The sequence below is a fragment of the Vulpes lagopus genome, chromosome 21 (assembly GCF_018345385.1).
Source record: "Vulpes lagopus strain Blue_001 chromosome 21, ASM1834538v1, whole genome shotgun sequence".
Taxonomy (NCBI): Eukaryota; Metazoa; Chordata; class Mammalia; order Carnivora; family Canidae; genus Vulpes; species Vulpes lagopus.
In genome coordinates, this window is record NC_054844.1 from 20,133,018 (window position 1) to 20,159,712 (window position 26,695).

At 37.8% G+C, this 26,695-nt stretch overlaps 1 protein-coding gene across 2 annotated transcripts in view; it reads right to left on the minus strand.

Annotated features, from left to right (window-relative positions):
- The window catches only part of GYS2 (glycogen synthase 2), a 50,519-nt gene extending 24,165 nt beyond the window's left edge, over positions 1-26,354 (minus strand). The window contains exons 1-7 of one of the 2 annotated variants that reach the window (XM_041736495.1): positions 25,901-26,354; positions 16,890-17,071; positions 12,503-12,694; positions 9,807-9,989; positions 3,565-3,709; positions 1,021-1,138; positions 718-838 (exon numbers count right to left, since the gene is read on the minus strand). In XM_041736495.1, coding sequence (XP_041592429.1) covers positions 718-838; positions 1,021-1,138; positions 3,565-3,709; positions 9,807-9,989; positions 12,503-12,694; positions 16,890-17,071; positions 25,901-26,021 — 1,062 coding nt within the window. In that variant the 5' untranslated portion in view covers positions 26,022-26,354. Of the gene's footprint in view, positions 1-717; positions 839-1,020; positions 1,139-3,564; positions 3,710-9,806; positions 9,990-12,502; positions 12,695-16,889; positions 17,072-20,366; positions 20,433-25,900 lie in introns of those variants that run through there. The other variant, XM_041736496.1, reaches the window with a different exon arrangement.
- Between the last annotated feature and the right edge of the window lie 341 nt (positions 26,355-26,695).

Below are 26,695 nucleotides of genomic sequence, written 5' to 3' on the forward strand. Positions count from 1 at the left end.
TATTAAGTCCCACCTTCCTGAGCAAAAACTGAATCTGCATGAAAGTAGGAACCTCCTTTCCCCTCCTTGTTTCCATGTGGTGGGATATCTCCTGGTTTCATAGTTGAAGGCTCTTAATCTTAGGGAGGGGGTATGGCTGGTGAGTAGGGAGAGGAATAGTTTGTGTATGGCTGCCCTGATGTACGGAGAGAAATTGTTTGGTTGCCAGCTGTATGGCACAGGTTCCTCTGAAGGCCTTCTTTGGTTGAGGGAGGACAGCAATATGGTGAGATAGCTAGGTCTAATAGTAAGGTTCAATATCCGGAAGCCTATTGGTGCCATATACCAAGCCACATCTTCCATTCAAGTTTTTATCAGTTTTAAAAACATCAAATTTTGTTCTCCATTTGCTTGACTTTTTCATATTTATCTTTCAACTGGTTAACTCTTGGGACAGGGGAAGGAATGTCATAATGTCATATTAAAATATATCACAATAATCTTGTGGTTCTCTCTTTAAAATATCTGATAACATAGGCAGATAAACAAATGAACAACGTGGTGATCCCAACCTGTAAATTGAAAGACTAGAGCCATTTTTAAAATAAGGTTGACATTGTAAGTATTTACAACCACATATCTCTTGGAAAGTTCTTAAGAAGCCAGAAAGTTCTTTACTTTCCACAGAAGAAAGTCCTCCTATAAAAGTATCGTGTGGCATTACTAAGGCATTCTTACCCTCAGCAGAAAATTAAGCCTGGATAAGGCTTCTAGGAAGATGTCAGCACCTTTGTTTGAAAACTCATATCTCCCAGCAATGAAAAGGAACAAAGTCTTTTCAAGATCAAAGTCCAGATGACTAAAACAAAACAAAACAGTTTCAAATGAAATAAGGCAACAGCAACAAAATGTACAAATGAATTCTGTTAAAGTTCAAAGAGAGCTGGGAAAGACAAACATTTACTATAACAGTCTTGTTTTCTCTATGCCATAGGTCCCCAAAACACACGCTATTTCTTTTTTAAATAAAGAAGAGCATACCCATAGAAATGACCTCGAACAAAATCTTGGATCCTGGCCTTGTACATGGCATGTAGATTTTGAAACTCATGTACTGCCGAAAATTTCTTAACACTCAAGCCATTTGGAGTAACTACATCTGGAAAAGCAAAAATAATATCATGGCAAAAATCTTTTGAGAGAGGGTATCATTGTAGAAAAATAGTTTGTTTAGATACATAAAATTAGATGTCTCTTAACACTTCTAGTTTCTATCATTGAACCAAAAATTCATAAAACATCACAATAAATTATTGAAATAGGAAATTAGGAGTGAGTGACCAAAATAACATTAACTAGTACAATGAAACATCTAATTAAAAGCACTAATAATGATCATTATAGTTTTCATTTATTGATGTCTTATTATTGCTCTTAATACTCTAAACACTTTACAGTGTAACTCATTTAATCCCTGCAAGAACCAATGGAGCAGGTGTTCTTATCTGCATTTCCATAGGCACAGAGCTGTTAAGGTATCCGTCCAAGAACACAAGTGTCAGAAGTAGAATCCATGTAGTCTCCCTCCACTGTTGTGTCTTTAACCATGCTGTACACTAAACTACCTCTTAGCATTTTATTTTGACCAAAAGTGTGGGAAATGCTCTGTTCACTTGGAAAATTGGAAAGTCACGCCTTTCTTTCTAATTCCCAGAAGAGCTTACTCAAGTAGGAGGACATGTTTGGCTTTCAAGAATAATTATTAGTTTGTGACAAGAAAGATAGAGACTCTTCAGAGTACAAGATGGGAACTACCTAGTGACTTGAATACATGGGCTGCTGCATTTAGTAGCAGGAAAAACAAATTAAAAATTTTTAAAAAGCCATATTAAAAAAACCCGTAACACATGGCAATGGGCATTTTTGCAAAGGAGATTTGAGCTAGAATTATAAATATGCTATTGTTTTGAAGGATATTTTACAGTTAACAAGCTATCTTTTGAAATGATTCCACAAAATCAACCCAGACTTCTTGGTCAATTTTCTTAAAAAGAAGAACAAACTGCCAGTTCTTCTGCTTTTTTACTAAGTAATTGGACAAATTCTATACTCCACAGCAGAGTCAATTTTAGGTTGTCAAGGTTTCTAGTGAAAGCCCTCATGTGAATAATTCCTATAGTCTTATCAGGATAGTAAACGATCCCCTTTTATAATGTATTTCATGTATTTCTCTTTCCGTAACATTATATAGTGCTTAGTTTGTGCTAGATGCTAGTGTAATTGATAAATATTAATTTAATTTGTATAAATCTATATGAAGTAAGTTATTTTGCTATCCCAATTTTACAAGTGAAGAACTGATCTATAGAGAGGTTAAGCTATTTGCACAAGATCAAGAAACTACAAAGTAACAGAGATAGGATTTAAAACCAAGGCTACTTGGGGGCACCTGGTTGGCTTAGTCAGTTAAGCATCTGATTCTTGATTTTGGTTCAGGTCATGATCTCAGGGTCATATGATCCAGCCTAGCATCCGGCTCTGTGCTGAATGTGGAGTCTGCTTGAGACTCTCTCTCTCCCTCTGCCCCTCCCTCCGTACTCTCACTTTCTAAAATAAATAAATAAATCTATAAAATAAAATGAAACCAAAAAATTTAAGACTTTAGTTATTTGAGAGAGAGAGAGAGAGAGAAGGAGAATGTGCATACACATGCACGAATGAAGGAGGGACAGGCAGAGAGGGAGAGAAAGAAACTCTCAAGCAGATTCCCAGCTGAGCGTGGAGTCCTATCCAGGCTCCATCTCACAACCCTGAGACGGTGAGCTGAGCTAAAATCAAAACTCTTTGTCTTAACCAACCGAACCCCCAGGCGCCCCTAATTAGGCTTTTTGCATCCCATGGAACATAAAAGAAAACTGGACACTGCCAAAAGTTTCAGAGCTGACATTTTTATTCTACAAGTGTGCATACATACTGACCCATCTGTTTAGACTCCCTCCTGTGGGAGCATTCTGATTGGCCAGTTTAGGCTGGGTATCTACCTCTAGACCAATAAGCTGTGACCAAGTGATAGAATCACATTCTATGAACATGCCTCTCAGCATTGTAACCTCTGGATAGGTCTGGGGATAGCTCTCAGAAAAGCTTTCAAGGTCACGGGGGAAGTAAAACAATAAGTTTCTACTAAATAGGATCAATGATGCAATGTCACAAGATGTAGGACTGGAATATTCTCACACAAATTTTTGATATTTTTTTGTAATTTTGTTTCCTTAAAATAGAAAAGTTAACTTGCTTTACACACAGCAGGTCACTGTGACAACCCTCGAGCATAAGCCCATTTCTAGCATAACCCATTTATTCAACAAGCACAGACGGAACACTACTATATTCTGGATATAACTCAGTATTGGTTTTACAACAGAGCTGACATTGAGAATTAAAATATGTGCAAAGATTTGGGTGGTAGCAGTGGATGCCATTTTTCCTCTATTAGATGATACTTTTTTGTTTCAAACAAAAGTTTTAGACTCCAATGTCATTTAGGACTGAAAGGTGGGTGATGAATTCAGAGATAATAATTACCAGGCTTCCTCTTTAGCATATGTTCTGCTTCTATTGCAGTTATTTCAGATACTGTGGTGAATACATGAGCACAATGGACAGAGGCCCGCTCCATGCAATACCGGTGGTAAATCTGCCTTTCCCCAGCCTCTTTGTCTATGTTAAACTGTTAAAAAAAAGAGAGAGAGAGGGAGAGAGAGAGAAGAGAAAAGGAAAGAAAAAAAAGAAAAGAAAAAGAAAAGAAAAAAAGGAAAGGAAAAGAAAAGAAAAGGAAGAAAAAGCAAAAACACATATACATTTGATATACATTTGCTCATACAATCAATCCTTGACAAACATGAGGGTTAGGGGCAGGGACCCCTGGTGTAGTCAGAAATCCCCATTTAACTTTTGACTTCACCCTAGCACTTAACTACTAATAACCTACAGTTTACAGGAAGCCTTACCAATGATAAAAACAGTTGATTAACACATATTTTGTATGTTATGTGCATTACATACTATATTTTTACAATAAAGTAATCTGGAGAACAGAAAATGTTAGTAAGTAAATCATAAGGAAGAGACAACACATTTACAGTACTATAATATATTTATTGAAAGAATCCATGTATAAATGGACCCGCACAGTTCAAACCTGTGTTGTTCAAGGATCAACTATACTGATCCTTCTACACAAGTGAAACAAAATCATATATTATCCATATTGTTTTTCCTCAATTCTGTGTAAAGTTTTATAACCACAAAAAAGTAATAACTTTTTTATTAAACCTATTACTAAATGCACAGTTATGCATGATTTAAGAAGTATTATTCACTTCACCTCTGCTTCTAAACTGCTATTTAATCCCTTAAGTAAATAGTTTTACTTTGCTATAATTACATAGAATTCTTAATTTTTTGGTATTTTAATATTTACTTACCTTACATCTTACAAATATTGAGCTAATTCCTTTCCCCAAGGTCCTTATCTTATTTTTCCAATAAACAAAGAAACAAAGGTGACATTAAGGTCTATATTGAAAATAAGGATAATTATTATCACTTTAATTGGCTGGTGTGTTAGATTGTGCAATCATCCACAAGATATCCTGGGTATCTTAACTTAAATTAAAAAAAAAAACTTCAGAAACCAATAAGCCAAGCACCAAACAATTAATTAAATAGTTGGCAACAGTTGTGGGCTTTTGCCATATTGCTTAGCTGAACATTATGTCTCACATAGCTGCAGATGCAACTAGCAGTGTTTAAGAGAGAAAAGTGTATAAGGTTACTCGCATTATATTAGCAGGGTGCATTTTTTGTTAGAAGCTCAACACTGTGGATCAGGCTCTCTTCTAAGCATGTATCATATTTAATCCTTATAAACCAACGGTGGTTTGTATTTTGTCTTCATTTTATGCAGGGGAAAATTGAAGCTTGTAAAGGTTAGGAAACCTGCCCAAGATCACATTCCTATTAAGTGTCTTAGCAGAGCCCTGAACTGATACCAAATCAGGCTGACTCCAAGCTTGTGCACTCTTGTGCTTTTCTATCCTTTAGACTCCAGTTCAACCAACAAGTCAGTCCCAACGATTACTGCACCATATACTGAAATAGACTGAAAAAAAAAAACTGAAAAAGACTCATTATATGATTCTAGAGATTACAACAAAGAAATTCGTAGAGCATTCTTTCTTAACTGTAATATTGTAATGTTTCTGTGAAAATGTTTGAAACATGGCTCTCTATGGCATCCATAGATCAGCTGAAGTTATCCTAAGAGCTCTATTTGACTGGTCTCATTTATTCAACCAAATCTCTCATTCAACCAACATTTGTTGAGTAATTTATTGTTTCTGTGGCCTTCAAAGAGCTTATAGATTAGTGAGAAAACAGGTTAAAATTAAGTAGAAATGAGTAAGTGCCTGAGGAAAGCATAGGATCAGAGTGGGACTGATTCACACTGGCTGAGAATAGAGAAATGTATCTCTTACTATGCAAGTGTTCATATCGTCAGTATCACCTTCAGAATTTAAGACTTTCAAGGGCAAGGACCATAACTTATTAATCTTTGTACCTCCAAGTTGATTGGATGAATAAAATGGCATTTGGACCGAGACATGAAAGTTTAATTTGAGGAAGGTTATTTTGGATTGAAAAATTAGCTGCCCTAAAGAACACATATATTAAGTCAAATAGCATGTGTAGGAAATAGCATCTGATATGACTGCAGCAGTGGTATAAGAGAAGATGATAGACAAGGCTAGAAAGTTGGCCTTTGTCCTATGTACAATGAAAAGGACCGAAAGGGTTCATTTAATCATATGGTAAAGACAGCTTATGCATAGGAAAGATAACTCTGGAAAAATTATGAAATGTTTTATGCTTAGAAAAGTGCCTGGTACATGGAAAGTGCTCAATACCTTTAGCTATTGTTACTATGATTATTGTTGGTTTTATTGTAGAGAGTAATAAGATTTCACATATGGGACAGCGTTTAACATCTAGACATTTAGAGATAAGAAAATAGGATTTCTAAATGAGTAAACCAAGTGTTCAAATATTTAAGGGAGGGACAGCAAAGGCCTGGTGAACCTGCGAAAGGTCTCAATGAAGACAGGCATGTGCCTTTTCCTGGTCCCATGGTCCCCTTACCATGCAGGCCTATGGTATGCATGGCCACACCTGTGGTTTACGGCAACTCTAGGTGTTTATACATGTTGTCCACTTTTCCACATGCATATGGTAGTCTGTTAAAATCTGTCCTGGGGGGGGCACTTGGGTGGCTCAGTTGGTCAAGTGCCTCCCTTCAGATCAAGTCATGATTGCAGAGTTCTGGGATTGAGCCCAGAACTCTCTCTCTCCCTCTGGTCCTCCCCCCCTCCTTCGTGCATGCTGTCTCTCTCTCAAAATGAATAAGTAAAATCTTTAAAAGATTAACTATAAAATCTCTGTCCGGTAATTCCAATATCTAACATATCTGGCCCTGGTTATTTTGACAATGAATCTCACTTTCCTACATTTTCATGTATCTCATTACTTTTTGTTAAATTCAGGAAAGTGTGTATAAAAGAACAAAAAATGAGGAAAAGTACATATTAGTCAGTAAAGCAACATCCAATGACAATGGAGGATAACTCTATGATTAAGGTGATGAGCTCAAAATTTGGTCAGATGGAAAAGTTAAAATCCATCAAGCGATTGTCTACGATTTTCTTTCACAGTTTTTTATCCCAGACAGCACTGTCCTTACATTTGCATCCAAGAAATCCTAATGCCATCAAGAAAAGAGGCCACATCAGAAGAAAATTATTGGTCTTTTTTTTTTAAAGCAGTAGCTATATCACCTTTATTTTTTTTTTAAGATTTTATATATTTATTCATGAGAGACACAGAGAGAAAGAGAGTCAGAGACATAGCCAGAGGGGGAAGCAGGCTCCATGCAAGAAGCCCGATGTAGGACTCAATCTTGGGACTCCAGGATCATGCCCTGGGCCGAAGGCAGGTGCTCAACCACTGAGTCACCCAGGCATTCCTATCGCCTTTATTGTTGAGGGGAAAACTAGTCAATGGCTGGACCCATAAGAATGAATTTGGAAATATCTTCTTGGAGAGGTGACGGGGTGGCTCAACCAGTTAAGCCTTCGACTCTTGGTTTTGGCTCAGGTCATGATCTCCAAGTCATGGGATCAAGCCCTGTGGAGCCCCAGGTGGAGCCTCAAGTGAAGTCCTGCTTTGAGCCCCTGATAGGGCTCCACCCTCAGCAGAGACCCTGCTTCCTCCTTGCCCTCTCACTCTCACTCACCTCCCCGCATCTCAAATAAATAAATAAATAAATAAATCTTTTAAAAACATATCTTCTTGGAGAGTTTCAGAATATTCATACACTGGCTGAAAATGATTAAATTGCTATTTAATTTATTTATTTATTTTTAAGATTTTATTTATTTATTCATGAGAGACACACACACAGAGAGAGAGAGAGGCAGAGACACAGGCAGAGGGAGAAGCAGGCTCCATGAAGGAAGCCTGATGTGGGACTCGATCGTGGGACTCCAGGATCACACTCTGGGCCAAAGGCAGGTGCCAAACCGCTGAGCCACCCAGGGATCCCCAAGTTGCTATTTTCATTAACAAATTTAACTACAAACTTAAACCAACATCAAAATCCTGTGAATTGACTTTTAACAGAGCATGTTTTCATGTTGCAATTAGTTTTTGAGTAAAATAATTCTACTCTTTCTCTTTTTATACAAGTTAGGTACTTTCATTCTTGTTCCTATCTCTCCCCCATATTTACTTGCCTGAGCCAAAGCTTACTGCAACTGATTCTGGGACTTGCATCAAAGACTAAATTATGACTCATTTCTTATGTTGAATGTTTAAAAAGTTTTCATGCATATATATAATATACACATAATTATATTATATATTATATATTTAATTTATTATATAACATCCAAATTCTAAACCTACTGTGAGCATGGGGTGAGGAGGATCTGTAGGAAATGATTATGGGGGCCTTTTCTATGAAAAATAATTATGAGTTTAACTCAAAATCACCTGGGTGGCTCAGTGGTTGAACATCTGCCTTTGGCTCAGGTTGTAATTCTGGGGTCTGGGATCAAGTCCCACATCAGGCTCCTTGTGGGGAGCCTGCTTCTCCCTCTGCCTATGTCTTGGCCTTTCTCTCTCTCTGTCTCTCATGAATAAATAAATAAATTATTTTTAAAAAAAACAAATCTAGTTCCTAATTACTTGCGATCTCCTAGTCACTCTGCTGGACAGGATATTTTACTAGAATGATGGGTTGGGGCTGACTCAGCTCACACATTTCAACCAGTGAAGAGCCTTAAGATGAGAAGATACATCATATTTGAAGATAAAATGGTATAAATACTAACCTTTTGTCCAAGGGATAATATTGTAATATGTAACTACACACTATAATCATTTGTTACTTAAAAACAACCAATATTATCTAATGAATTTTATTAGTTGTTTTTATTAATTGTTACTATATAATGGTCTTAGATGTTCTGAAGTAAAATATTTGATACGTCTCTCCAATATTTTGTCTTTCACAAAAATCAAAGTCTATTCTTTTCTAGGAAACAAGATCGCTGAGCTTATCAAAGATCAGTGGCTTGACCTTATTAGTGTATCATTATCATATACTGTCAGGAAATTTCCCTGATTTGACTTTCTGATGACTTTATTTTAAATGTACAACTTATGTTTACAATTTGACCTTTAGGTTAGACTGACCTTTTCATAGGAAAGCTCTCTTTAGGACCACATATTGCTTTGCAAATGTTAAAGTTTGTCAGAAAGAGCTTTCCTACACTCAAAACATCTCTGGGGTAGTAGAAAAGCTTTCCATTACCATTAACTAAGTGTTCATGTATTACAAACACACACACACACACACACACACACACACACACACACACATATATTCTGTTTCATAGAATTTTAGAACTTTTTTAAACCACAGAAATCTTTAGAAATCAACTTTCCAACTTCCTAATTTTCCTGACAGTAAACAGAACCCAAAAATGCTAAGTTCATTTGATTGGCAGTATAGATACCAAGTCTATAAAACCCTGATTTTCTGGTATTCAAATGCTTTGTTGATATCACTGACATGGTGATATAAAAGGTATAATTTTATTAATCTGACTTAGCTGTCAGCAAATAAAAGAAAATGTCAAAACACAATGACCTTGGTCATAAAGTTGGGCAGTCTTTTAAGATAAGGAAACCCAATTATTTGGTCACCAAGGACCCTGTTTTAAAGAACTGTCTTACTCAACCCACACACCAACTCCACCTATACATCACAGGGTTACAGGAGAAATCTGACCATCTGTTCACTTGAAAGAGAGAGGAAGACCCAGAGTTGTACGCCTAGAACACTGGGTCTAGCTGCCACTCTGAGCTGTGTGTGGATCCAGCACCCTCACAGTGTTTCCTTAGCTTCATACACAGGAGTCCAACCCACTTACACCTGCTGTGCCTCTTTGGATCTTGGCTTCACTGTTCCAAAGTAGATACACATCCAGCCTGTCACCACTACGCTCTACTGCACTCTGACGATTAAACTGCATCAACTCTCTGTCACCTCCAGGGAGGCTTTGTCATGAATGTTGATTCATTAAAAGGGCATTTCTGCCATCTGGTTGGCAGATGGAAATGTAAAGATCAATACTTCTCATCCCTCAGGTCCAAGGATCAGAAAGAAAGGTGGTTGGGTGGGAGAAGGAGGGAGGACTTTTTACCTTATCCAGATGGTTGTAGAAATCAATGTTTGCTGCACAGAGATACCTCCCAAGCAGTGTGGCATGAGTGGTAAATATTGTAGCAATGGGAAGTTTCCGAGCTCGAGAAAGGATCAGCCCAGTTCCTGCCTGCCATTCATGGAATTGGGCAATGACATGTTTCCCATCTGCATGATCTGTCACCTACATCAGAAAAGAAACATTTAGAAGAGTTGTTGGTAAAGCTTGATCTTGACCATGGCCCACAGCATAAGGAAAGTTATCGTGCCCATAAATTTTTGCAAAATTTAAAGAGAGCTAAGCAAGAAGTATGCAGATTTAGCCAGCAGAATTGTTTTATAGGATTTAGCTGCATGTTCAAAAAGCCCACATATTTTTGTGGCATAATCCTCCCTTTCGGTAATGAAGCAGATTTATTTTTGTAAGTACAGAGGGGCCTAAGAGAACAAATGCACAGTAGGCACTCAATAAATAAATATTCGTTGAATGGATGAATGGATAATAGCAATAATATCCTTGAAGATAACACTGAGCAGCCGAATCACTGGGCACTACCTACTTACGAACTTCTTTTGAAATAAACAATAAATGACTTCATGCTTTAAGTCAGTCTTATTTGGATTCTCTGTTCTTTGAAGCCAAAAGCACTTTAATATACTATTTTAAGAAAATGGAAATGGGTAGAAGAAAGTTAATGATTTGCTTAGAGGCAAATCCTATTTTAGTAACACGCCGAGGACCCAGGTCTAATCCCAGTCTAGTTCTAAAACTAGACGGGGCATCAGTTTCCTTGCCTCAAAGTTTCCTGGTTTAACCCTTACAGAAATTTATTTTATTTTATTTTATTTTTAACAGGCATCAAATGTCTGAGTTTTGAATTTTTTTTTATTATTATTTATTTATGATAGTCACAGAGAGAGAGAGAGAGAGGCAGAGACACAGGCAGAGGGAGAAGCAGGCTCCATGCACTGGGAGCCCGACGTGGGATTCGATCCCGGGTCTCCAGGATCGCGCCCTGGGCCAAAGGCAGGAGCCGAGCCGCTGCGCCACCCAGGGATCCCCCCTTACAGAAATTTAATATTTGCATTTCACTACCTTTATGACTGCCTGTTTCCTCAATGAGGGAGTAGAACTGATAATGCAAAAGATGCACATTCAGGGAGACTGAGCAGAGAATTGGGAAATGGAGAGTTCACCCAAGAAGGCAGTTCTCGCACTGAGAGGACATTGGTGTCACTTGGAAGGCTGGTCAAGCACAGTATCTGAGTCCCATTGCCAGATGATCTAATTCTGGGCTGGGGACAGGAGTTTGCATGTCTTTTAAGTTTGCAGCCAATGCTGCTGGTGGTGGCCTATGGAAATACTCTGTGAAAACCACTGACTTAGGCTGGACCTTTGTAGTTTAAAATACCTGCTCTTGAAAAAGTTCCTTACAGTAATTAACAGTTGCACAGATCAGTGGTAGCCGAGAGATGACAGCAAAAATAAGGCTTGCCCAAGTGCCTTAGATTTTTGTCAATGTCTTTATTTGCCATTTGAATAAAAAAAAAATTCTGTTTCTGTAATAGCTTTACTTCAGAGAACATTGGGGCTTTCACTTTCTTGCTTCTCTCTTCTCTAGATTCCTTTAGCAGAAAGGATGAGAACAGACACACACACACATACAAGCACACGCATGAACATATACATGCACGCACACATGCACACACAGGCTGGCCTCAGCCCTGGGGTGGTGGCTCAGGGAGGCAGTTTGCAGAAGAAAAATTGGTTCCACCAACCAATGCTAAAACAAGACTGCTTATTGCCATTAAGCCAGATCTTGTTAGCACCCTCACCCTGTTCTCCTATTCTGTTACCAAAACAAGGTAATGTTACTGCCCCTTCACCTTTCCCTTCACCTCAAGGCAGCCTTTTGTGACTATTGAATATGGCTTCATCAGCAAGAAAGGGTGGTCAAGGGGACACACTGCCAACATACAGTTCTGTGATTTATCCTTAGACTATATCCTCACTTTGCTAAGGATGCTCTTCCCTCACCATCTGATTTTTAAGTTAGGCATAATCATTTTGAGGTAATGCAAGAAATGCAAAGAAATCTTTCTGCCATGCTTTGAGAACTTGAGAGCGCAGGCTTGGTTCATTTCACAAGAATTGGTACCTAAAGCTCTTGGGACTTGGGCAGACTTGGGGAGGTTTGTTTTTTGGGGGGGATATTTCATTGCTAACAGATCCTTCACAACTAAGGAGATCACTTCAACCCTTAGAAAATGATGAAAATATCCAAAAGCCACAGCAGTAGCACAAGTACCCATGCATAAACAACACCAAATATTTCAAGCTATTTTTTACTCCCATAAGTCTAGAATTCATGTGCATAGTGCATGATGTATACTGTTTTTTGCTTGTATATATATTACTTTCTATGTATCAGGCAATATAATGGGTTGTTTTATACACACCATTCTATTTAAATCTGACATGTGGTACATGCTAATAAGCACAATTATTAACCTGTTCTAAAGGCTAGTATTTAGTTAGAGGAAGGCTGAATATTTCCTCAGATTCTTTTGAAATGTATTAGGACAATCATAATGACATCATCTTATTTAGCTTAATCTAAAAATCACAGGATCATTGCTGGGCACGGAGCACAATTATGCTTCTCCTCTATTGTATGTCTATACAATAAACTGTACCTCTTTTAAGAACCAGGCAGTTAAAGATCCAAATATTAGCATATCGTTGGCTTCTCGGTCATGATAAGGGATGCCGACACTGCATGCTTCCCAGAGGTCACCCTTCCACCTGTCCAGGTTCCAAGCCGAATAGCCTATGTCAAATAGCACCACGTAAGGACTCCCTTCTATCAGCCATCTTCCAAAGTGCACCTGCCATATTAAAGAACATACAGCTTTGCAGTTATACCAGGGAGAAAAAGGTATTTGTGCTTAGAGTAGATAAACTTTATTTAGAACTCAACAGCAGACAGTGCAAACTATACAGGGAACTGTAGTGGTAACACAAAGCATCTGATATTTGAGCCTGAAGATAGAACGGGCTTGCATCCATTCATCTAAACTTCCAAATTCTTATCTTTCATTAAATTTGGTCATTTTAAAGATGAAGTATCTAGATCTCTGTAATCTCTGCTCTTCTCTTTCTCCTGTGACCTTGAGCTCATGGTTTTAAGATTTAATATCATGGTCTATGTTTTTATGATAGAGTACTAAGGTGAACTACTATGTATCTTCAACTTGCAGTTGGATATAATGTCTACAATGTTACTTATTTTACTTTATACTAGAAAAATCTGCTAGAAATATCTGTTTCTATAATATTCCATGCTAGAAAAATCTGTTTCTATAAACAAACGTAAATGATTCTCTCATTCCTCCTACAAAAAAAAAAAAATGACATAAAGTGTTTCCCAACATGGTTGCTGCCAGGTGTCCTAACTAAATATATTGCCCAAGATAACTGTATCTCTTTAATCTAGCAGCTCAAAGTCTAATCCTGTTTTATTTTCAAATTGAATTTTTATTCCTATTTTATCTTGTGCAAGTTTTAATGTATTGGCTATTTCACTTTTTTTCTAATCGTAATTATATAATCACTTGTATATATAAGTTTTAACTTTCTTTTTGGCCTCTATTTTTTCTGAATGTGTAATTTACTCATTCTTTTGTCTTAACTTTTATTCTATGTTTATTCTCCTATTACATGGTATGCATCTCCATAAATCACTTCAAACCCTTGGAAGCTGGCAAAAGCTAAGAGCCCTTCATTGGGTATCCAGGCCTCTTTAGTAAACTGGACGTGTCCACATTGCTTAGTCATTGACCCTGTGACTTCTGAATCCGGGGAGCTTACAAGCCCATTTGATCGAGTCCCACATCCAGCTCCCTGCGTGGAGCCTGCTTCTCTCTCTGCCTGTGTCTCTGCCTCTGTGTGTGTGTGTGTGTGTGTGTCTCTCATGAATGAATAAATAAAATCTTAAAAAAAAAGTTTTAGAACCTTGAGACTTGTCACACCATCATGACTTTCATCTCCCTCTTCTTTCATGAGAGCTTCAAATGTAAGCCCCTTCCAAAGACTCATTCTTTCATCCTGATAGTACAACATGCATCCCTCTCTTACTTTTCTATGTTCTCTACACTACACTCACTATAATTTATTTTCCTGGTGTTCTCTGGGACCTCAAGTTCCCTTTATTTAAATCTTCTGCATCTTAAACTTTGCATATACCATCTTAAACTTTGCATATTTGTAGATCCTGCTACTCATATAGACATCTCAATGAAGGCTCCTTATTTTTTCACCCCCAGAAACTATATTCCTGGGATGAGTATGAAGGAAGTTTGGATCTTTTAAAATCACACTGAAACTTATTTGTGTATAAAGACATTTTTGGAACTTGGTAGTATATTTGGATACTACCTTTCCTTATTCTACTAATCATCTGGCTACCTTTCCACCTTTTTTGGGACAACTTCAGAATCCAGGTTTTTATCCCACACACTTATGTCATACTTTTCTGACTTTATTGACTTCAAAAAACTTCATGCCCATGACATTCCAGCTACCCATGTTCATGGCTGCATTGTTATCCTTGTCAAAACCAAACTGTTCCTCCCCTGAAATATTCAATCTTAGAATTCTATTCCTTATGAAGAGAAATCTCACAGAGGAAGACATGGACATGGCCAACATGCACATGAGAAAATGCTCTGCATCACTTGCCATCAGGGAAATACAAATCAAAACCACAATGAGATACCACCTCACACCAGTGAGAATGGGGAAAATTAACAAGGCAGGAAACAACAAATGTTGGAGAGGATGCGGAGAAAAGGGAACCCTCCTGCACTGTTGGTGGGAATGTGAACTGGTGCAGCCACTCTGGAAAACTGTGTGGAGGTTCCTCAAAGAGTTAAAAATAGACCTGCCCTATGACCCAGCAATTGCACTGTTGGGGATTTACCCCAAAGATTCAGATGCAATGAAACGTTGGGACACCTGCACCCCGATGTTTCTATCAGCAATGGCCACAATAGCCAAACTGTGGAAGGAGCCTCGGTGTCCATCGAAAGATGAATGGATAAAGAAGATGTGGTTTATGTATACAATGGAATATTACTGAGCCATTAGAAACGACAAATACCCACCATTTGCTTCAACGTGGATGGAACTGGAGGGTATTATGCTGAGTGAAGTAAGTCAGTCGGAGAAGGACAAACAGTGTATGTTCTCATTCATTTGGGGAATATAAATAATAGTGAAAGGGAATATAAAGGAAGGGAAAAGAAAGGTTGGGAAATATCAGGAAGGGAGACAGAACATAAAGACTCCTAACTCGGGGAAGCGAACTAGGGGTGGTGGAAGGGGAGGAGGGCGGGTGTTGGAGGGGAATGGGTGACGGGCACTGAGGTGGACACTTGACGGGATGAGCACTGGGTGTTTTTCTGTATGTTGGTAAATTGAACACCAATAAAAATTAATTAAAAAAAATTCTATTCCTTGATCACAACGTCAATACCCCACTTCTCTTACTCTGTTTCCCCGAGGGTATATACTATTTCCTTTTTCTCTTCAAGATCTCCAGTTCCTATCTCTTCATTTTTCCCTACATCATCTCCTCCTTTCTGGGTCTGCTTACTTTCCTATCCATTTCAGACACACTGGCCATCAATTCAATCATTAATTCAGTCAATCACATAGTCACCTCCAGGACTGATGCCACCTAGCCCTGTTTTCTGTTTGAGTGACAGGTGGAAGAAAAATCCTCTCAGTAGTGCTTTAGATTGTGTTCCTTCTCCACTTCTCAATGATCTTTCTCTCTTTGTCCATTTCTTTTGAACTTTTGACTTCTTCCTATCTGCTGGGTATTTCCTTTTGGCATCTAAATGCGATCAGATCTCACATTTAATGAAACACTAATTCTCAAAACAATATCACTCCCAAACTGCTTAATTATCCTTTTTCTTCATAGAAAAATATCATTGCCACAACTTCTATATCTTTTTCCTAATTGTTCACTCATTCCTAAACCTACTGCAATCTGACTTAACCCTCTTCTCCCTAGAGGCTGTATTTAGCAAGATTGCCATGAGTAACCTGAATATTGCTAAACTCAATTGGCTTTAGTTAAATCCTTCATTGACTTAATCCCTCCTTTATACTTGAAACTATCTCTTCCCTTGTTTTGACCTATAACTATTGTGATGGCAACAGATTACCACAGACCTAGTGGTTTAAAACAACACAGATTTATGATCTTTCAGGTTTCGGAGTCAATAATCTGAATGGGTCTTTTGGGTTAAAATCAACATACTGGCAGAGTCACAGTCCATCTGTAGTCCTTTGGGGAATCTGTTTCTGGCCTTTTCCAGCTTCTAAAGATTACCTGCATTCCTTGGTTTGTGGCCTCTTCCTCCACCTTCAAAGCTCATCAGGCCAACTTCTGCTTCCATTGGCACATCTTCTTTTTGATTCTAACTCACCTGCCTCTCTTTTATAAAGACCCCTGTGATTACACTGGGCCCACCTAGATAATCCAGAATAATCTCTCCACCATGTGATTCAAATCTACAAAATTTTTTTGTTATATAAGGTAACATATGCACAGGTTCTGAGGATTAGGACTTGCCCATTCTTGATTCTGCATGACTATGTTTCTACTTTCGCAACCTCTGAGTTTTTTATTTTAATGTAGATGTTCTAACATGTTGACATTCCTGAAGGTTTGGCTCAATACATTTGCTCTTAATCAATAAACTTCCACTGAATGCTGTTATCAATACCCATAATGTCAACTAAAATTTAAAGACAAATGACTTTCCCCAAAACATTTCTATCCTCTACCTTCTGCTGAACTCCAAACCTGTTATCCTATTAGACATTTCTTGATGGTTTTCACAAGGTGCCTCAAGTCTACAAAGAAGTTCATTACCTTTCTCACAAACCTGCTCCTTTTCCCTAGGTAGATAAATAATCTTCCATTGTGAGTTCATGTAAATGGTGCTCTATTCTTCCGTAACAGTGTCCTAGGTCTTGCTGAGTGGAGTGTCAATCAGTAGCCCTTACCTGGCAGCCATGTTTATTCATTGTGTCCACTGCTCTTCTAACAGCATCATTTATAGGTTCACACTGTTCCACCTGAGTTTTCATATTATGCTCAAAATATGGGCCAATCAGAAAATAATTGTCTCCCCATTCATCTGCTGTGGTTTTGGCCTTTGTCTGAATCACAGTATAGATGCCACCAACTGTTAAAAAGAAAAGGTTCCATTTATCATTCAGGTTAGTATTTCATTTTAAGTGATGAGGCATGGAAATTCGTTCTCATTTTTAAGTTAGCATTTAGGATTTATCAAGCACAAGGGTTTATTTAACTTTATAAAATAAATCTTTTTAAAGATTTTATTTATTTTTTCATCGGAGACATACAGAGAGAGGCAGAGACATAGGCAGAGGGAGAAGCAGGCTCCCTGTGGGGACCCTGATGTGGGACTCGATCCCACGACCCCAGGATCATGACCTGAGCCAAAGGCAGATGCTTAACTGACTAAGCCACCCAGGCACTCCTCTAAAAGAAGCTGTTTAAAGGACACACAATAGTAACTATTTGGTTTAATTCATGCATATTTTAAAGCCTTTTCTGGGTGCATATCATAGAGCAGCAGGTTGACAGCAGCCGAGAAATACAAACATTTCAAGGCAATCTGACAAGATGACTGTAGTAAAGCAGAACTTGGCCTGAAGGTCTATCTACACTGAAGTGTCAAAGTTGCCTCCAAAAGCCATTGTCAAGACACACACTCAGCAACTGTAGTCACCTTTTATTCCTTCTCCTACACTGCTCCAAGAGGGGGTTGGGGTACGTTCAAGTAATAGCCACTGTTGAAATTATGAATAAGTCTTTCAAGCTAAAGAGCCACTTACCCTGGAAGGTACCCAACAAGGTACCTTTTGACAAGAGAAAAGAGGTGATAGCATTTAATAGGGGAATACTTGGCCCAACCCTCATGTCAAGCCCAGTGACTCACATACAAATTTTCATGTGGTCTTTCATTTTTCCCCCTCTGGCATTGCTCCCATGACTTTTGAAACACAGAGCTAGGGGCGCCTGGGTGGCTCAGTCAGTTAGATGTCTCCCTTTGGCTTGGAATGTGATCCCTGAGTCCTGGGATCGAGCCCCATGTTGGGCTCCCTGCTCAATGGGGAGCCTTCATCTCCTTCTCCCTCTGCTGCTCCCTCTGCTTGTGCTTCCTCTCTCTCTCTCTCTGTAAAATAAATAAATAAATTCTTAAAAAAAATAAAATACTGAGCCAAAAAATACGTATACTCTAGAAAAACATGGATACTCTGGATTCAGCATGTCTACATCTAGAAAATCATTCAGGGAAATAAGAATGCCAAAAGATATGTGTATTAGGATATTTATGGAAGCATTTTCATACTGAAAAATTTGGAACAACTTAAATTGAACTAGTTAACTCAATCTGTCTAAGGCTCCATTAGCTCATCTGTTTAGCGGAAATAAAATATTACTTAGTTTAGGGGCAAAAGGCAGGTTGTAGCAGCAGTATCACAGACTAGGGCTCATTGAAAAGGTGGTATTTGAGTAAGTATTTAAAAGGGTGAATAAATGAGGCAAGCAGCTATCATGGGGAAGAACTTTTTAGGCAAAGAGTAGAGTTAGAGCCACGACCCTAAGTTGAAAGCATAGCATGCAAGTGGAGAGTAATAGGCATTTAAAAGGAAAGGTTTAAAAAAAAAAAAAAAAAAAAAAAAAAGGAAAGGTTTGAGAGGCCACAGCTAGGCAGGAGGACCAAGGAGAAGAAGACTTCAGTGAACTTAGGGAGGATATCTTGTACTGGCTCTAAGCAACTATCTTGTGTGAGAATATGAAAATGGTCTGAATCAATTTCTTGAGCAATTCTCAGTTCATGGGCAATAGGTGAGAAAACAACTCAAGAAATGCTGTGTGAAATTCCAGAGCCAACATATCCTGGCACCAATCTTTAATTACGTTTCCTAGAGTGATTTTATTACTTGTGTATTTAAAAAAAAAAAAAAAAAAAGGTTCCCCTTTTTACTATGAGTTTTCATAAGTTATTTCAATTCATCAGGATATAAAGGTCGATAGCAATTGCATCTCTTACATTGTTTCAGTAATTTAGACTTTAAATAGTCATACCAATAATCACAATCTATGGCCAAAAGCTAGAATTTGCCATCTGCAAATTTTTTGTTAAGCCCAAACCACTCAAAATATACTTTGTGATAAATTGCTATTTAAGAGATAAGCCACAAAATGCAAATGTTGGCACTATTATATAAGTAACAAGATTCATTAATTCATAAAATGGTAGAGCTAATATAACTCACAAAATGTAATTATTACATGCAAACAATTTTAACATGAGCCTACATAAACTTACTGTCTTTAAGAACTTCATGTCTAAGAAAAGACTTTGTGATTATGGAAAATTTAAAGAAACTTAAAACTATCACTTGAACAAAGAATGATAAGAACATTCAATCACAACTCAGATGGCAGGTGATGAGAGTGGCATGGGACATGTGAAGATGATTTGTAAACCCTGCAAGCAGAGGCTTCTAGACTAGACCAGGACAAACGTGACTCACTTACGCAATCAATAATGAATCTGAGGCTACATAAATTGATGCCAGCATCAAGTATGCCTAAATATTTCTCCAAATTCCAGAAAATTTTATGAACTGTCAAAACCATTTGTTGAGGAAAACAAATTTAGAGAAATAATTTGCAAGAACAATCAAAAGATTTTTCTTTAAAGTATATGAGTCACATCTTGGCAACATATTTAAATATATATAAGCTTTATTCATACTTACTATCCATGCAAAGGCAAAATTTTCAAATAATTTCTTCTGTAGACTTATTTCCTTCACCTTTATCTTATCAGGGGGTTATGTTACCAGATTCTGATGGCACATATTTATATTGCCTGATTCACATTTCTATTCTTAAAACTCTTTTATTTGCAACTATGTATCTTGCCCAGAGATCTTAGGACATCCTTGTTTGTTAAACTATGTGTTTCAAATTCAAATACACTTGAGTAAATGCAAACACATTTTTATTTGCTGAAGGACAAAAAGGAGAAGAGAAATTTTTTACTCAAAAAAAAGAATGATTAGACGTGGAAATTGAAATGCAAAGTTAAACACTGTTGGTTAATTTGCTTCTTCTTTTTCCCATTTGAGGCCTTCAAACTTGATAGAGATAGTCCCCAGCTAGCCTTAGAGTGTTCATAAATACTATGGATACATTCTTTCAGTCTATCAGGAATAAAAACATAAAATTTTTAAAAAGATTCAATCCTACATTGGTTGAGGCCTAATGGTAAATGAATCATTCCCCCCTAGACTCCTCCATGTACAGACTTTTTGGGAGGAGATCATCTTACCACTATTTCATATGCAAGCTCCATTTTACGTTCTTTCTGTCCTCCCCATATTTGTATGCCAACTACTTGCCCTCAGCGTTTAACTTTGTCTGGATACCAAACTTACCCCAATCTCCTCTCCTGGCATGCTAATCATAGGTAAAGTGGCATAGAAATAGGGTCATTCCTATTTTCAAATTTGGAGTATAAGCCAGAGGTTCCCCAACACATATTTTTTAATGAATTATTGTTTTACCAGTGTAGGTCATTGAATTTGGACTTGCCCTTCACTTTCAAACATGTACTTTGTATCTTATTGATCTATATTTTCCTGCAACAGCATGGGAGCTATCTTTAGTGTGAGGGCAAAGTATCAGGCCTTTCATAAGAAAGAAAGATGAGGTCCCATGGCATATGCCATGGAGATAGCAAAAACCCCAAGTTTTCATCTAGAAACACTGCTGATATTGCTAAAATTAGGATTCCAAAGCAATATGGAAAGTGGATACCAGCTAAAATAAGGCTATACACACACACACATACACACATATATACATATATACTCGTGCACACACATACATATAATATATTATAATACATATAATATATTGTGTATTATTCTAAATATATATTATGTATAGCAAGGATATACAGTTGACCCTTGAACAATGTGGTGGTTAGGGGTGCCAACACCGCATGCAGTCCAAAATCCACATACAAGTTTTGAATCCTCAAAAACTTCACTTCTAATAGCCTACTATTGACCCGAAACCTTACTGATAACAGAAACAACACATATTTGTATGCTATATGTATTTTATACTGTATTCTTACAATAAAATAAGCTAGGAAAAGAAAATGTTATTTAAGAAATCATGAAGCAGAGAAAATACATTTACAATACTGTAGTTATTGAAAAAATCTGCATATAAGTGGACCCATTCATTTCATAATGGAGTTGTTCAAGGGTTGACTATATTTTATATATAAACTGGGATAATTATCACTATTTTTTAAATGCTTAAAAGTTGCAGAATTAGGAAGTTATATGACTTCAGTGTACAGAGCTACTAATCTGGCCCTCTTGTCTCAAGGTGACAGAACAGCAGAACAGTGGCAGTCATTTTACCGTTAGACATCATTCTCTGAGGTAGCAAACCTGATAGGAAAGAGTAAATGTTACTACTGGCAACAATGGTCAACAAATGTTTATGTGTCTAGAGCTTTGCTGGGTCTGTGATTCAAAATGAAGCATCTGCAGTCTTGGGCAGTGGGAGATGACATACTTAAAGCAAAACTATAGATACCTCCTAACCCTGATTATACCACAGTGGTAACTCTAGATGTTTTAGACAGGAGGGGCTTAGACATGGTAATTTGGATGAAAAAGAAGTGAGGAGACTAGTGCTCATCTTGAAGATATGTGTGTACCAAGCATGGGTTTTGCATAGATTATGTTTCATGTGGTGAAGCTTGGGATGCCACTGACATGGCCACTACATATTCATGCCAGGCAAAGGAAACTTGACCCCTACTTACTGTAACCCCGATCCATATCTTTCCCCCCTCCTGGCTTTTGCATTTAAAAACATAAGGATGGAATTGCTCAAAGTGAAAGGCAGTATGAAAATGAATGATACAACTTCTTCATTTGATGAATGAATTTTATGAAGAAATAATCATAAGCTAACACCTACAAGGCATTTACTAAGTGTGGGGCACTGTTCTAAGAGATTTGCAGTTGACATTTCTTTTAGTTTTCACAACCCCATTGTAGGTAGGTGCTATTATTATCTTCATTTTTAAATAGAGAAACTGAGGCACATAGAGGCTGTGAGACCCATCCAACATCATACAGGTAATGATGGAGTTGGGATTCCAAACCCCAAAGTCTGACCCCAGAGTCCACAGGCTGTAGACAGCAAGACTGCAAGTAACTATCTGGAGTAAAGTATTAATAGATTTTTAAGAGTGGTAGGTGGGAGGGTCAGAGGGAGAAAATGAGTGGTATCGCGGAAAGATAAATATCTTTAGGTCTTGGGGAAGGTGGAATCCTTTCTATTCTGCCCTAGAGAAAAGCCATTTAAAAAACAGTACTTAGTGGAAATAGCTTTTTTATTTTGGCACTTGCATTTCTGGTTAACAAAAAGGAACCCAGGGTTTGGGGGAACTGGAGAGCAGTGGTTCTCACATCAGTCACTGAGGCTTTTGGAAATCTGATGAAAGCATTCAGTCCTCTTCTCCAAAGGAGGACATACACACACCACTTTCAGATATAATTTTAAAAGTTTACAAACTCTTTGAAGCCCACTTGTATCAAGGTCCAACCTTCAGAACTCCCGCCTCAGAATAGCAGACTCACAGTTATAATCAGTTTCTATCATACCATCTTGATTGTAGTTTTCTGAGTTTTTCCATATGCCTTTCATACCATGTGACCCAGAGCTATGGCATCCGTTTTGAGAAGGAAGAAAATAGAAGTATTATATGCATTATATTACATGTTGGCCTAGGGCTAAAATGAATTGTGTTTAGTAATTCTTTTTTCTTTCTTTCTTTTTTTTTTTAGAGAGAGAGAGTGTGTGAGTGCATGGGGGTGGGAGGAGAGAGGCAGAGGGAGAGAAAGAATCCCAGGCAGATTCCACACCACACCCAGCACTCAGCTTCACACAGGGCTTGATCCCAGGAGCCTGAGATCATGAACCACGCTGAAACCCAGAGTTGGTCACTTAACCGACTGAACCACCCAGGCGCCCCTATTTTTAGTAAAATTTTAAAAAGAGGCATTCATTTAGTGACTATACTTCAGAATTATTCACATGTATTAAATTAGTAATCATTAATTGTGACAATATTCACTAAAGTCTTTTTAATCTCAGATATCCTTAATATAATACAAATATTGTGTAGTCTACCATGATTTGGGCAGATCAGAGAAAATAAACCTTTTTATTTCTAACATTTGGGCAAAACTCTCCATCCTAGATCATGCCACAGTCTCTAACTTGTCTGCTACTTTCCCGCATCCTCTCACCCAACTAGTAACAGTGCTTTTTCAGAAACACACCCGAGTTAGCACTTCCCACTATTTAGAAATTCAATGGCTTCCTATCATTAATCATAAATTTCACAAACTCCCCCCTGCTGGTCCCTCCCATCTGCTCTCACCCTCCACTCCTTTCCCTCTCTCAGCTTCCCTCAGATCTTTAAACAGAGTACACTTTCTCACCTCTGCATCTTGGCACATCCCGCTCCTTCACAAAGAACACTGAACCGTCTTTATCCTTCTTCCATTGTCCTTATCGAGTGGCTATTTATTCTCCACGTGTCAGTTCGACTGTCTCTTCCTTACAGAAGTTTCATCTCCTAACCTCAAGTTAGGTAGATACCTCCATCCCCTGCCCCCAGTGTATAGTCTTGGAGCATCTTGTTCTTTCATTCTTACTATAATCACATTTGACTCTAATTGCATGTTCAGTCTCTACCTGCAAGTTTGTAGATTCTGGAAGACTGGGGATCAGTTCTGCATTGTTAAGCTCTATCTCCTTCATTTTCCAGTGCCTGACATCTAATAAATCAACACTTGATGAATATTTATTGAATAATAGATGAAGAGCAATGATAATTGTTTAAATGAATAAAAGCAATAGATGTCAAGGGTAATATGAACAAGTGGAAAGTGTTATTTGAAGTCTGAGAATGAATATCCAATAATTTAACTGTGACTCTCTCGTTTGTTATATTTTACACATATTCATTGTTCATTGGCAAGATTATGGCAGAAAGGGATTTTTTTTCTGTAAGAATCTTTTGTTTTTTTGGATCTGAATAGAGTTCATTGCTTGCTATGAAGCATCATAAGAGAGCTGGATCATGTTACATTAGTTTCATTCAAGAAGAAACTTGATATTCAGATGATTTAAATATTTTTTTCAAAGTCTTAGAAATTTATGGCCTTTGATTGCAAGTCCTATGTTCTTTCATCTATAGGACATTTCCTTAGGCAATGATTTTAATTTTTAATTTTTGTGTGGTAGTAAAAAAGAGAAGTGAGTTTGAAGAAGACCTAAATGCTAGTTCCAGCCCTGACATTTGCTTGATCATCTAAGCCTGAGGCATCCATTTCATCTCTGAAATAGAGGAGTTGGATTCTAAGATGCCGCATATCACTGCCATGAACTGCGGGGAGATAAAAGTAATGTTTTTAAAAACTGTATTTATAGTGTCAATGTATTGTCAGGGATGAACACAATAGTTGTCCTTTTATATAAAAATTTCTAAACTATCAGACTGCAATAAATATCAGCATAAAGATATGCTGGAGATGATGTCAATTGGATAAATCACATCGTGGTTCTCTTCTCCATAAAACAATTTCCTTTCCCTTGTATGGGAAAAGCAAGAAAATTGGTTCAAAGGCATGTAGGGCTGAAAACAAAATGTATTTGTTCTTCATTCCAAAGAAAAAATATCCATGGAGAATTTTCTGCCCACCAGTCACCATTCTGGGCCCTGAGATCAGCCTGCGCGTCGCCAGGATATAAGCTCCATGGAATAACAGTGTTTGCCAGGGTGTTCCTAGCACTGGGAGACAATGCTCCATTAATGTTTGCTAGATGGAGAGAAAAGGAGGAGAGAAGGAAGGAGAAGGGACTCTGTTCAGGTACTGGAACTCACTCAGGGGCTCTGGTCTAAAAATCCACTCCCCCCCCCCCCCCGTTTTTTCCGCCAATAAGCTATATCCTTGAGTTCCTGCCTGCTCTGTAGAAAAAAACCTTCATTTAAGTCGTATACTGGGATTTATGTATAATAGAGATGACTCCATTCCCAGGAACTTTGGGCATTTTAAACACCAGGTGACTAGGAAAAGAACATTAGAAACAGCTCTTCACAAAACACTTCTCTGTAATAAGGTTTCTATTCTCTTTGCTTCCACACTACAGAGAAGAAACCTGCTTTGTTCTCTCACATTCATTCCTGCATTTCTACCCAAGCAGGATTGATTTTTTTTATTCTGATTGTATGATATTATTAATTTTATTAAAAATTTGCTGCATTTTATGAACTTTGAATACTTAGCATAAGGTGAAAATCAGAATTGGTGCCAAATAGAATTCCTCTAAGTTTGAAATTCTCTCATTCTTCTTAATAGGAGCCCTGTGTAATGCTTTCTGAGCAGCTAGTAGGTTAGAACTTTAATTCCAAGCTGGTCATGAATTATTGGCAACATTATTAATAAGTATTTTGTATCATCTTTAATGGTGCATGGCATTAAGGTTTGTAAAGAGTCCCAATCGCATGTGGTTCTCCCTAAACTAAAGTACTTGGTTATGCTTTTTTGTTGATAGAAAGCATAAAACCAAAAGAGTAATAGTAGCCTTTCATTTCTGTTTGGCCATAATATGCATTTCAAATTTTAGTTTAAATGCACATTCCCTGACAACGACTAATATTTTCAACGTTTTCTCCCTTCAATACACAGCCGCATCTAAGTTCTCGGTGGCCTGTTGGAATAGACAAGGTTAAATGTAACCTCAACTTATATCCAGTTTGAATACTTTCCTCACTCACCACCAATTCATTCTCACTAGAGTCACCTGTGAAATCCTAATACATTCTTCAGCAATCTGGCAAATAGCCACCTTCCAGGGTAGTACAAACCTTTGTTGGTTACTTCCCAAGCGACTTCAAAAAGCAGTAAATCCTCCACAGGAAGCTCTTCAACTTCCCACTGAGGCAGCCCACTCAGGGATGTCACAGATAGAGATCGGCCTCGGAGCATTCTTTTTCCAGTTCTCTGAAACTTTTTTGAATCCTTTTTTCAACAAATTGTGATCCCAGGAGCGGTGTGCCAACAGCCGCACGGGTTCAGGGTGGAAGATTTCAGGCTTGGGGAACTTCTCACAGGTATAAACCAGTCAAATGAAATCTCATGTGCTTCCCAGAGAACTCTCAGGTTAAGGAGGAATTTTCAGCTCCTGTTTCTGAGCAGGTCCAGTGAGGACAGTATCTCCAATCAGTATTGACCTGAGCAACTCTATCACATGTATAATCCTCAGGTTTGGGGCTTAGCAAGCACTCCTTCAGAAGGTGGAATCCTCATAGGCTGAGCATGACACAAATCCAGACCTTTAGCCCTTGTCCTTTTGACCAAACTCCTAGACTCATACAGTCATCAATGCTTATTTCGTCACTTCTAAAGTGATCCAAGATTTGCAAATTCCCCTTATTAAGTTTATAGACCACTTTGGATTACATGTAGAATTCACTGAGACTGTTTTTAGTGCCTTAAATCCCTTTAAATTTCCTAAGCATGCTTTTGATTCCTATTTCTAGAGCATTAAATTATTATAGTCTATGCTTATCATCTAAATTTTGATGTTAGGCAGAGATCTTGGTTCCTCTCGTCTTAATTACTTTTATTAAAAAGTATGAAAAAAGTATAAACTCCAGTGT